This window comes from Hippocampus guttulatus, chromosome 13 (genome assembly GCF_054856545.1).
Source record: "Hippocampus guttulatus isolate MCC_2025c chromosome 13, RoL_Hgut_1.0, whole genome shotgun sequence".
NCBI classification, from domain to species: Eukaryota; Metazoa; Chordata; class Actinopteri; order Syngnathiformes; family Syngnathidae; genus Hippocampus; species Hippocampus guttulatus.
Window position 1 is genome coordinate 6,637,724 of NC_141273.1, and position 13,857 is coordinate 6,651,580.

The 13,857-nt window shown below is 43.3% G+C and overlaps 1 protein-coding gene across 3 annotated transcripts in view; it reads left to right on the plus strand.

Annotated features, from left to right (window-relative positions):
• dlgap2a (discs, large (Drosophila) homolog-associated protein 2a) overlaps positions 1-13,857 on the plus strand; it is a 143,484-nt gene that overhangs the window by 94,016 nt on the left and 35,611 nt on the right. For 2 of the 3 annotated variants that reach the window (XM_086128065.1, XM_086128064.1), the window contains exon 1: positions 9,549-10,619. In XM_086128065.1, the coding sequence (XP_085984191.1) occupies positions 9,549-10,619 (1,071 nt within the window). Of the gene's footprint in view, positions 1-9,480; positions 10,620-13,857 lie in introns of those variants that run through there. The other variant, XM_086128063.1, reaches the window with a different exon arrangement.

A 13,857-nucleotide genomic window follows, 5' to 3' on the forward strand; every position in this document is an offset into this window, starting at 1 on the left:
AGGCACATGCGGCCATGTGCAATATAGTACGTCACTAAGCATGAGAGATGTGAAAGTTCCTCGTTGAACATTTGTACGGCTGTCGCAAATATAATTTTTCAATTTTTATGCTTTGAGGAGATTCGACTGGAGATTGCGGTGTGCTTAAGACAGTTTTACAACATTGTTTCTATGTGATCATAAGTTTGCATACCAATTATCCTGTTCAAGGTCATGGCAGCGGCTGAAGTCTTTCCCAGCTGATGCAGGCTCGAAGGATATGCTTCACGACTTCAGAAAGAGAATGAATCTCTCAATCAGTGGAATGTCATTTTGAATATTTGTATTATTTATATGTTATTGTTGACTTCCACTGGCAAAGTCGTGGTACATGCTGCTATCTTGGGCACGGTCTGTACAGGTTTGATTCCCGGCCAGTACCCTAATACACAGCCACTGCCAGTCCCAAATCCAGATTGAAAATATGTCAGAAAGAGTATCCGGTGTAAAAACGCTTGTGGAGTAATTTTTACATGCAATTTGCATATATAAGCATGCAGGTTGATTCAGGTCTCCAGTGATATTTGAATATGCATGTAAATAGACGAATATACTGTCGATTCTAAATTGGAATTAGGCATGTAAACATGCAGCCTTTGTGTGAGAGGGACAATATACCCCACATGGCTAGTACTCAAATCAGAACCTGAAGCACCAATGTCTGCACTCATTCAATTTACATCACCTTCGCGCTCTGTATGTACTTTTTGGGTGGGGGGCAGTGGTTGCTATGGTTAACACAGACGTCAGTGTGTATGCTGACCATGTGTGGTGCAAAAAAAAATATATATATATAAATCAACAAAAATATCTCACATAAACTTGTAGTTGCATGGTTTAACTGAAGTCTTTAAACATCATATGATTAGTACTCCCAAGTTCGTGGATGGTCATTGATGCAAGTAAAATTGTAAGAAAATAAAGTGATGGGAGTCAGAAATGGTGATGGTCGTTTGCATCTTTCTTTTATTTTTATTGTTGCTCTGCACTTTACCACGTCTCCATAACATTGAGAATGTACAGTCATGAAATGAAATAGGAGATGATGAGCTATTTTTTTTAATGATATGCACAGTATGACATAAAAGAGCAACCAAAACGTTGAACAGCATAAAATCCTCAAGTATTGTCTTTCCTGGAGGAACAAAAGAACACCGACCCTGACGAATTAAAATTCCTGACTGACATCTCCTGCTTTGTGCCCCTTTTGATTGGCAACAGAGACTGCAAATTATGAAGAGTGCTGAGCACAACACAGATAACACGCTTCATCATTAACGGGCTCGTGATAAGTATTCAAGCATTCAGCAGCTTCCGCTTATCAGGTCACTATCATCTCTCTGCAGCTTAATGCTGTGGCTCACAACCCTGTCGGTAAAAAACGGTGTTTGAGTTAAGTAAAATTACCATTGATGTTTTTGAAGAGAGTCTACTAATAGCTCCATCGCAGTGCTGGTGCTGATAGAATACTGTTGACAGGTTCTTTGGATGGCACATTCAAGTTTGCTCTACCATTTGATTAGTGTCATCCAATATCCTCCATGGGGAATTTCCATGCAGGTGTCACTCGGTAAGACACGTGTCACTTGTTCGCAAACTCCTCGGACAAAATGGACCCTCACTTCTGGTGGCTTCTCTGTGCTTTAATCCATTGTTTTTGCATGCACAACGGTGTGCAGCTGGGAGCCAGATAGTCCGTGTTAAGGTGGGAGTGGTGTGTCCTCCTCCACGTCTGGCATCCATACAGCACTCCCAGGTGCATGAGCACCACCGCATGCAGCATGCTAAATCCATTAGGTATCGCCCGAGGGGCTCTGGAACGTGCAGAGGATGCACATTTGTCAACAAAGTGAATAATGAATGATGCTTTTTTTTTTCATGGAAATATTTGACGTCACTGTTCCTTATTTATAAGGAAATATGAAGGCTTATTTCTGTGAAAACACCACATTGAAAATCGCCTAACGCTGATGTTATTGTTGCATAGTCATGAGAATGTGTTTGGAGTCATATTTTGGGGGAAACCATAACCCCCCTCCTCCTCCTCCCTCCCCGACCCTTGTCTGCATGACATTAAAATAAAATACATTTATATTTGTAAAAACATGAAGTAATTCATTGCGGGTATGTCTCACTGCGTCTTGTGCATAGTTAAAAACTTTGCATCAGCTGGGCATGAAAACCATTTGTCAACACCTCACATCCAATCATTAAACTCAGATTTCCATGTTCATGTGTATGGGCTCACGCCGAGCCCCTTCATGTCTGTCTCTGGTCCGTAAAATTTCCCAGAATGCCAATCGTCAGAAAGAAATAAAGATAATTGAAATTGGTTGATAAAAATAAATCTTAACAACCATCAATTGTAATGATTTGATTATCCAGCCATTCATTCATTTTCAACACCGGTGCTGGAACCTATCGCAGCTTTCGACATAAAAGGCCCTGAACTGGTCGCCAGTCAGTCACAGGGCAATGATTAGATTATTCATTCATTCATTCTCTGAAGCGCTTTATCCTCATTAGGGTCGCGGGGGGTGCTGGAGCCTGTGCAAGCTGTCTTCGGGCAGTAGGCGGGGGGACACCCTGAACCGGTTGCCAGCCAATCGCAGGGCACTCATAGACGAACAACCATCCGCGCTCACACTCACACCTAGCGACAATTTGGAGTGTTCAACCAGCCTGCCATGCATGTTTTTGGAATGCGGGAGGAAACCGGAGGACCCGGAGAAAACCCATGCAAATGGGACATGCAAATTCCACACAGGAGGGCCGGAGCTGGAATTGAACCCGGTACCTCTGCACTGTGAAGTCGACGTGCTAACCACTTGACTACCGGGCTGATGATTAGATTGTTGTATTTGAATTTAATCAGATGATTGGGGAAAATACCTCACTGAGTGGCCTTGAAAGAATAAGAACACATTACCGACTACATGACCCACACAACCGTATTATACGGGATGGCTCATATAATTGTTTTGGGATTATTAACCCTTTCAGGGACAGCGGTTACTACAGTCGACAGTTTACCATGTTATCAGGTCACATGGTGCATGAAAGGGTTATGGTAGTTTAAAGTGTGCTGAGTCAGCACTCAGTAATAAAACATTTGTTTCATTTTTATCTTTTCTCAGAGACAGGGTTTCTATGAAGGCACACATCAGTGACTTGCTCTCAGTTATTGTTCCGAACGGAGCAGTTGCAGTTCCAGCTGCAGTTGCCGCGGCTTCATTTTTAGCACAGTTAAAATGTATGCATGAATCATGCTGTGCTGTCACTTCGATGGACAAGTGAGCAGGATATGTGCCAAAGCCATAAGCCGCTGCCTTATTTTGATCAAAAGCGCTATGGTGACCATTACAAGGCTTGTCGGCCTGACAGATTGCAACTTTGACACTTTTTCCCTTGGCTTCCTTTCAAACCTAATGACTCTGGCCATTGCTGATTTGCCCTGAGGGTTGAAGACACAATTCTCCTTCCTACGGTTTCCTAGAGAAAGGCCAAGATTCTGGGGAGAGAACATTTAACCTTTGAGGAAATTGATAAGAAAGCCTCTCTATTGATTTGCTTTGCTCAGAAAATACAAGTCTGAATTGACCACAGGCATCCGGAAGAGATTCTGCCAGAATGACTTGGCATAGGGCAGATGACGAAGGCACATTTCAGTTGGGATTGATTTGTTTAACCCTAAGGGCCTGTCGAGATGTTCAACTTCGAAACAATATATACAGTACTACATTCTTGACCAGGAAAGAACTCATTTGTGTATATAATCTTATCAATCCAATCTTTAAATTGAGAGTAAAGGTGCATTTGAGGTCAGTGCCCAATTCTGATTTCCAATTTTGGATTTTTGGACTCTCCATCTACATCTACAAATGGAACAGTTGCTGCATAGGATTTGTGCCATTAGAATCTCATTTTAGTGTTTATTTTATTTCTACTGCAATTCCAGGTGTAAACTTACTGAATACCGTGTTTTCCGCACTATAAGGTGCACCTAAAAGCATTAAATTTTCTCAAACGATGACAGTGTGCCTTATAATCTGATGCACCTTATAAATGGATCAACATTCTGGTTTCTTGAACGTCGTATTTTAAATGTTCTGTAAAGCGCACTTTGTTACAGCTGCAACGGTTGTGAAAGTGCTATATAAATAAATCTGTATTGAATTGTATTGTATTCCCTTTAGACTAGCTCTCGCTAGTGGATGCAGAACGCATCCTCAGCCACTATTGTAGCTTCTATTCTATGCACCTTATAACGCGGTGCGCCTTATGTATGAAAAAAGTTCTGAAGTAGGCCATTCATTGAAGGTGCGCCTTATAATCCAAAGCGCCTTATAGTGCGGAAAATACGGTACTTTGTCGAGCGGGCTTTTAAGCGTTCACCATGACAACATAATTCTACCACACAAATGTCACGTGAACATTTGCTATACTGTAATTGCAGATCACAACATGCAAAAACAGATAAGCAAATTATTTCGCCTCTCTTCGGTTTCATTCCTGAAATGTGACGACACAATGCTGCCATTTTCGAAACATTTGACTGATGGATGCGTTTTGACTGGTCAAACAGTGCACACATTGATGCTGTCTCAGTGTGCTCAAACATCTGACACACGTAAATTGATTTTATGGCCCGTACACATCAGACAGCCAGGGTGGCTCACATGACAGGCCACGAGCACTGCAACGTGCTCTTACATATGATGGCGGCCGGAACAACACAAAATACACAAAACACATGGCAAGCCTTTTGTTTTGTTTTGTTTTTTAAACCTCGCGAGGCAAAGATCAAACATGTTAGATCCATGCCTCAAGGTCTCGTGAGAGCCAAACCTCACCCAAAACTATGCACACCTTGATTCCGCCGTGCACACCATGATAAACTCTCCACCGTCGTAAACTGCTGTCCCTGAAAGGGTTAATTACAGTGTTGCGGTATATGCCTGCTCTCTGCGTCTCAATCATCAGTCAAATCACAGCCTTTGCCATTAAGAAAAGTTTTATCAAACTGCGATTATATTGCAAATGCAATTAATCACTCAGCCCTAGTACCAGGCCTAAAACACTTGTTGGATTATTTAAAGACTCTAAATTGTCCACAGGTATGGTCGGGAGTGTTTGTTTTTGAACAAAGGAGTGGAAATTGAAGCATTTCTTCCTCATTCATTGATTGATCAATTATTGCAATAATCGTTTCTTGCAGTGCAAAGAAAAAAATGTCAGAGCAGCAATTTTATTAGAAAACGACAACAGGAAAAAAAATTGAGTCTTTTTTTTTAAACCTCCTACACGACCTTGTACAGTATTTCATATGTATGGATGTGAGCATGCTTTCTACATACTATAGACCACAGGTGTTTAAGTCCGGTCCTCGAGGGCCGGTTTCCTGCATGTTTTCCGTCACTCCCTGCTGCAACACACCTGATTCAAATGATCAGGATCACTATCAGGCTCCGATAGAGCTTGCTGATGAGCTGATCATTTGGATCAGGTGTGTTGCAGCAGGGAGGGATGGACAACATGCAGGACACCGGCCCTGAGGACCGGACTTTGACACCTGTGCTGTAGACAGTATGCCCTGATATAAACTGTTTTCAGATAGTGCTCTTTTTCTACCTCTGTCAGGGTGTTTGTCATAAATATTGAAAACAACCTGACGTGAAAAGAAATGAAAAACTCTATCCAATGTAAAACATGATTCCTCAGTGCCTCGAGGATTTTTTTTTTCCTCCTAAGGGCTCTCATCCCATTGGCCTATGAAAAAGTTGACACTAGAATAGAAGCTAACCTCTGACAAGTCTGCATGTGTTTAATTTCTCACTCGTCTACTTTATTGTCTTTAACATCTGTCCTTAACTCCAGATAGAGTTTGGGGTGGCAGAGGAGTGGGATCTGTTATTGGCACTCCGTTCAGATATAATGCTATTTAAATGCTAATGTGTTTGTTCTGTATTTGTGGGCTGTGCAGCAATGTCAAACAAAAACTTCACAAATCAGCCCCATCCTTCACTTTCAAATCAAGACTGCTTTGACGATGTTACTGCCAACAATCAAAATCATATTTTCTTGTTGAAATGAATGTGACAGGTTCATGACCATCACCATTGGTTTTGTTGGAAAAGTCGCATACTTATTGACCTTGTTCCTTGAAACATTGAGTTGGTGTGGTGCACGGGCCAGGGAATGAATTTCATGTCATTTCAATGATGAACACCATACTGGTAAAAATGAATAGGCAGCTCGGCGGTCGACTGGTTAGCGCGTGGGCCTTACAGTGCAGAGATGCACGGTTTGATTCCATCCATGCAGTCACTGGATGCAAGAGAAGCCAATGTTTGTAGGGGGTGACGATAACCCTGTAGAATCGACAGGCCCCCTACTTGCCCGCAGATGTCACATACTTGGGGTTTGCAAAGCCATTGTCACAGAGAGAACAGCTTCTCCTCTCACCGACTTACATTCATTCATTCATTCATTCATCTTCCGTACCGCTTGATCCTCACGAGGGTCGCGGGGGGTGCTGGAGCCTATCCCAGCTGTCTCCGGGCAGTAGGCGGGGGACACCCTGAATCGGTTGCCAGCCAATCGCAGGGCACACAGAGACGAACAACCATCCGCGCTCACACTCACACCTAGGGACAATTTAGAGTGTTCAAACAGCCTGCCACGCATGTTTTTTTTGGAAATGGGGGAGGAAACCGGAGCACCCGGGGAAAACCCACGCAGGCCCGGGAAGAACATGCAAACTCCACACAGGGAGGCCGGAGCTGGAATCGAACCCGGTACCTCTGCACTGTGAAGCCGACGTGCTAACCACTGGACTACCGGGCCGCCACCGAGTTACAGTCGTTTCAAAATGTTTTACACGATTTTTTTGAATAATGCATCCGCTCTTATTTCCTTCCTTTAGTCAAACGTTCACCTTATAAATTCTGCAGAGGCTACGGGGTAATGAAGAAAGAGAGCGGAAGGACAGATTAGTCCTGTCATCTGTGGTATAATCCTCGGAAATGCCAAAACTCTGGCCTGGAGATAATATATTCAGCGCAGCTCTCTGGTGTAATAATAATAATAATAATAATAATAGATTTTATTTATAAGCGCCTTTCAAGACACCCAAGGACACTTTACAATAACAAAAAACACAAAACAATACGGGTTGAGCAGCGGCAGCCAAAACGCGCCAGCGTTCACTCAACCCGAAAGTACCTGGAAGAGTCCAAGTCAAAGGAAGTACGACAGTGACGGAAGTTGCAAAAGATTGTCTCCATCGATCATCCACCCTCATCCTTCTGCCACAAAAACTAGCAAGTAAACTCGAGTTTAGCAGGTTGACCTGATGTAGCCCAGCCGCTGTAGAAGTTCTCTGATAAACATTTTCATGCCTCCTGAACAAAATCAGCTTCTCCTGAGGGAAAATGTCTTATCTGCCATGCCCCCCCCCCTTCCTACATGCATGCTTAGAGTAGCCCAGATTAATTTTACATCAGACTATCAAATGGATTTCCTCGTGTAAGCCTGGTAAACAACGAGAATTTGTTTTCATCTCAACAGATGGAGAACGACAGCAACGGGGGAGCACGGTTACATCTCAGGGGTTGAGATCTTAGCTCTCATTAAAGTCAGTTGGAGAGGAGTAAATTTGATCCACTTTAAAAGATCAAAAGAGTAAAAAGAGAACATCCACCCTTAGTCAAAAAACGGTGAGGACAATGTTGAATATAGAATTTTATTTTTAGGCTTTCATTTCCATGGCCTTCATTATACAGGAAGTTTGTAGACTCTTCCTGAAGTGTACAGAAAAATCCATTAATTATTCAGTAATAGTTGAAAAAAAATCTTTAGACTTGAGAAAAGTTATGTATTACAGGCAGATTCATCAAAAACACTTTGACCATCAGCTGTCAGACACGTTTGAGAGTAAAATTTGAATCAGTTTGAAGCAAACGCTCAATCTAGCTCACGCACATACATACAGTATTTTTGGAATCAAGCAGCTAACAAAACAATTACCGGTACTCGCTTGTTTAATTTCACACTCCATGGGTGGGTAGTCCTCTAGAGTCCGAATTATTTGTGTGCAAGCAATTAAAAAGTCAATTTTCCATCATATGTCCCCTTCAAGGCTACATAGCCAACGGACGCAAAAGTAGCAGGGCCAAGGATGTCTCTCCAACGCTCACACTCTCCTCTGGGCTTTGATGGATCACAGCTGACCCATACGCTGATGGGCTATTATTTCCCTGTGAATTGGATAAATGACAACGCAAGAGCCATCCAACCTGTCGCATCACTGCTCTTTTTTATTTTTACTTGTCTTTTTCATCCTTTGTCTTTTGAGCAGTATGCCTTGACGCATCTAAGCAGGGCAAACGTCTAATGATGTTGTGGGAAATGTTTTTGTGGAACTTCAGTAAGAACGAGTGCTGGGGACTAAGCTGTTTGTGTGTCAAGTCACTTGAAAATGTGTGTGGTTGATGTGGCCATTGTTTTTATTTTTATTTTTTTTGCCCCTTCTCAATTCAATGTGATTTAAATGTCTCTTAAAAGTCGAATTCAGTCTGATGTTATCATAGACTTTTTTTTTTTAACGACTCATTCAGAACATCCTGTATAGAGGTAATCCTAAAATCATTCATACCATAATAAAATTTGAAGTTGGAAGTTTCATTCATTGCTGGATATGACAGCGTGGCAAAAAACAAAAGAAACAATTCTAAAGGATCCTGTTAACTTGTTCTCAGTCATCTGTAAATAGAGAAGTTTGCACATGCATGTCTATGAAAGTATGAAAACCGGTATTACGGTATATAATTTGGGAGATAAAACCGTTTTCAAATTTCCCCCCCAAAATGAAATCATCAAAGGCGGCATGGTGGTCGACTGGTTAGCACGTCCGCCTCACAGTGCAGTGGTGCAGGCTCCGGAACTTCCCGTGTGGAGTTTGCACGTTCTCCCCGTGCCTTTGTGGGTTTTCTCTGGGTACTTCGGTTTCCTCCCACATTCCAGAATCATGCATGGCAGGTTAATGGGATACTCTAAATTTGCCCTAGGTGTGATTGTGAGTACAGATGGTTGTTCGTCAATGTATGCCGTGTGATTGGCTAGCAACCAGTTCAGGGTGTTCCCCGCCTACTGCCCGAAGACAGCTGGGCTCCAGCACCCCCCGCGACGCTTGTGAGGATTGAAAATGGATGAATGGATTCATAAAATAATCCCCCAAAACGTTTGCCTTCAAATCACATGCATATTTTCCCATTATCTTTTAATAGCCTGTCACTAAATAAAAAATACACCGAATACACAATTGCTGGCGCATGATTACAAAGATTACATACAACCACACATTTTAGTTTTTCAAAAACTTTAATGCACAGTTTGAGTTCTGAGATCTTCTAATATTCTTTCTCTGCCACTCATTTTCAGACCATCAGTATTCATGGTCACTCTCGCCGTACTTCGATGAGGAAAGCTACTCCCCTCCACGCAAAAACATGAAGGGTCTATCCGGTGGCCGTCCCGCCCACCTCCAGCTCACCTCTCCCACCTACGCCCACACGTGTGGCTATGGAGATGTTGACCATCCCCTCGAGCATCATCTTCACCACGGAGATTCACGGCCCCCGCACTACCTCCTGAGCCCCACCGAGAGCTGTCCACTTGAAGGTCGCCATCGCTTCTCCCCGAGGAGTTCCATCCACTCGGAGTGCACGGTAATGCCAGTGTCCATGGCGCCTACGGACCACTCCGTCTCATGTAGCACTTTTCCACGCATGCATTACGGAGGCGCTTCCCGGGACAACGGGGGCAACCCCTCCGGCGGCAGGGATGACAGTTGCTCTTCCTCGCATGGCGGCAGCGGCAAAATGAACCGAATCCCAGCAAATCTACTTGACCAATTTGAGAAGCAGATGCCACTTCACCGAGACGGCTTCCACACATTGCAGTACCAACGCACGTCCACCACAACAACAACGACAGAGCAGCGTAATGAAAGCCCCGGGAGGATCCGTCACTTAGTTCACTCGGTGCAAAAGCTATTCACAAAGTCACACTCTCTGGAAGGTTCCTCCAAGATGAACGGTACCAAAAGCGATTCGCATCGGGACGGCTCGCACCATCATCACCACCACCAAGGCCATCATAATAAACACAACAAGCGCAGCAAGAGCAAAGATCGCAAAGGTGACGGCAGCGGGAGGCAGCGTTCAGGAGGTTGGTGGAGTTCGGACGACAATTTGGACAGCGACAGCACATACCGACCGCCGAGTGTCATGTCACGACACCCCGTGGACCAAATGAGTCACTGCTACCCAGATTCAGTGCACAGCCACTTAGCGGGAGACTTATCGCTAAAGACTTCCAAAAGTAACAATGATGTCAAGTGCTCAGCATGTGAGAGCATCGGCATGGCACCGGAAGGCAAGTTCATGAAGAGGAGCTCCTGGTCTACGTTAACAGTCAGCCAGGCCAAGGAGGCCTACAGGAAGTCTTCGCTTAATCTGGAGAAGCCCATGACGCCAACAGACCTCAAGTCCAACCTCAGGCCATGTCACTATCTTCAGGTGAGTTTCAATGATCTGAATATCCATAATCAAACGCTTGAGCCACAAGACATTGCGGATGGGTTGACCAATTATTTTCAGAGAAATTTGCCTGGATTATTTACTCAATGTTATTGACTGAATGGCTCCCATTTGCCTGCAAACGTTTCTCTGCTTAGCTTCAGGGAGAAAGTCAGTCTTGACCATCCGTGCATCCATTTTTATATCCCCGCATGTCCTCATGAAGGTCGTGGGTGAGTTGGAGCCAATCCAAGTTGACACAAGTTCTACCGGTTGTCTATCACACAGCAAAGTTGGTCTCAGTATTTTGTTTTTGACATAATCTTCTTTTCCTTTCGGGGTCGCCACAGTGAATCAGTTGCCTCCGTCTAAACCCGTTTTGTGCGTCCTCTTCTCTCACACTAGCTACCTTCATGTCCTCTTTCACTACAGCCATAAACCTCCTCTTTGGTCTTCCTCTTGGCCTCCTGCCTGGCAGTTCAACACCCTTCTCCCAATATATTCACTCTCCCTCCTCTGGACATGTCCAAACCATCTTAGTCTTGCCTCTCTGACTTTCTCTCCAAAACTTCTGACATGAGTTGTCCCTCATTCCTGATCCTCTCCAACTTGGTCACTCCCAAGGAGAACCTCAACATCTTCGTCTCTGCTACCTCCAGCTCTGCCTCCTGTCTTTTCCTCAATGGCACCGTCTCTAGTCCAAACCACATGACTGGTCTCACCACAGTTTTGTACACCTTTCCTTTCATCTTAGCTGAAACTCTTCTATCGCACATGACACCTGACACTTCCCTTGATCTAAACCCCCTCAACCGAGCAAGGAAAAGCTCAAAACCCTATTTGGGGAAAAAAGAAGAAATCTTTGGAAAGGACCACTGATGGGGTAATCTCCCTCCTAGGATTACCAGTTGATGCAGAGTGGGCAACATTTAACACATGATGTGGTCCTATACAATGTTAATTAGGACAAGGTGAGAATCCATTTGATACGATGAATCGCCGCTTGAAGATGCCTTCGGGGAAGTTGTTCCTCCTCAGATCTTGTCCCAGTTGGTCTGTGTATAATCCATACAGAAACAACTTCAATTCAGTCATCGTCAATTAACCCTCTCTCCAAGCAGGGAGGAGGGGGCAAGAGAAAGGAGAAGCAGCAGTAAAACAGGCCTACATGTGGTTTAACTCAATGCAAGAATGTAAAAATAAATCTCAAGATTACATTTAAACATTTCTACTGAGGTAGAAGCTCTAATTTCTGCAGGGAGGACATTCCAGTGTGTTGGAGTACGAATGGAGAATTCGCTCAAACCTGCGACTTATTTTTGGCTCTCAGAATCACCAAAAGGCCAGCGTGTTGTGTTTGGCTCTTCAAAATGTTGGAAGTTAACCTTTTTCATGCACCCTGTAACCTAATAACATGATAAGCTGTCCACTGTAGTAACCGCCATCCCTGAAAGGGTTAAACAATCACAAGCTCGTACGTTTAAGTATACACAAGTGCAAAAACTGCTCAATGGGTCCCACAGAAAAAGTGAATACGTGAGTGCGTGACAAGTGGCATAATTTCCTCTTGATTGTAAAAATCTTAATGCAACAGGCGAGTTATATTATCCTGTTCCTGAGTATCCTTTTTTGTGTTCTGTGTCTGTTGTTCATAACTTTTAGAGGCATACACCCCTGTAAATGTCTGTTTTAGAATAATCAATATCAGATTAATGCAGTTTAATTTACAGCAATATGACATCTGATCGCTTCATGTACATTCCGCCTGCAGCCCAAATAAAATGAGTATGTCGGCATATTGGGAGAGACATATTGAATGGATTTGAGAGTATTGTAAGCAGAAAGCCAATACATCTCTCGAATTGGCCAGTGGAGCCAAAACAACACTCACTTGAAGCTTGTATCAACATAAAACGTTTGGAGGACTATTTTGGATATCGGCAGACAGGATTTCCATCAAGTCGAGTGCAGTTGTCTGCAGTGAATCTTACCCCGTCCCCTTATTTGTCCACTCATTTTAAGGTCGTGTTTGACTTGTAGCACCGTAAACATCTCTAAAAATAGCTTCTTCTCCAGCTTCCTGCCGCAGGGTTATATTTAGCCCCGCGTTATCAATCCAATCCATGCGGTGTGACACGTCTTCCCCCTCGCGGGAAAATCAATGTGTTCCCGAAGATGTATGGAAGAGGAGGAGGGCAGGTTGAAGATGCAATCACGTAAAATATGTGAGCCTCTTAAAGAGACTTGGAGTTCCTTTTCAGTGCTTGGAAGGATGATGCTCTCTCTTTGTTATGCAAAAATTGTTTTGAAAAAAAAAATTCTTAATCTAACCTCAATGGGAGCTCGCATGGCATTTGTCCACTTAAAAACGCATTGGCAGCCTGTCGAATGCATGCTGTAATTTATTTTTGTATATATCAGAACAGCAACAGGGCAACCTTTAGGAAATCATACATGTGAAATTTGGGGCCTTTTTTTCATACTGTCGATTTAAACAGTTTTTTGTGTGGCCTCTAATGTAACAACATTGGATCACGTTGAGATTTTATTTTTACTGCAGTCACCGAATTGAAATCAGCCGCAACTTTACATCACTGGGGCAAAAAAGTGTCCGTGTGGGGGGTGCACTATTCATCACTCAATGATATTCTAGTCACCTTGTTTACGTCCTTCCTTGATGTCAGAGGAAATAATAAAAACTTTGCAGTCGTTCTAACCGTACTATAGAGATGACTTTTGTGAGAATGGATCAGGTGCTTTGTGTGCAAGAGGGTTTGTCTGATAGATTGATTAAATGGGCATTGGGTCGGACAATGATAGATTCGTAGTCGCTGATCTTTTTCCTGAAATGACAAATGTTGCAGAATCAGACCAGACGTTTGCTATCACTCTCTGTCTGTGGTCATTTCACAAATTAGCCCCAGTTAGACTTTACCAACACACACACACACACACACACACACACACACACTCGCTATTTATACACATGTGGCTAATGAAAGCCTAAACACAATAATTTGCTTCTGCCAATCGACCAATGTTGTTTCCTATTCTTGTTTTGTCCAGAGAGCTGTCCAATTCCTTCTTTTTAACTTACCGGTATTTTAAGAAAAAAAACAATGGTAGGTTCATAATCCACACAAAAACCAAAAAAATAATAATAATAATCTGAGAAATTTAGGAAAAAATGGTTCTGTGTGCCCACATGTGCATGGCAAATGACTGACAGCACCCCTCC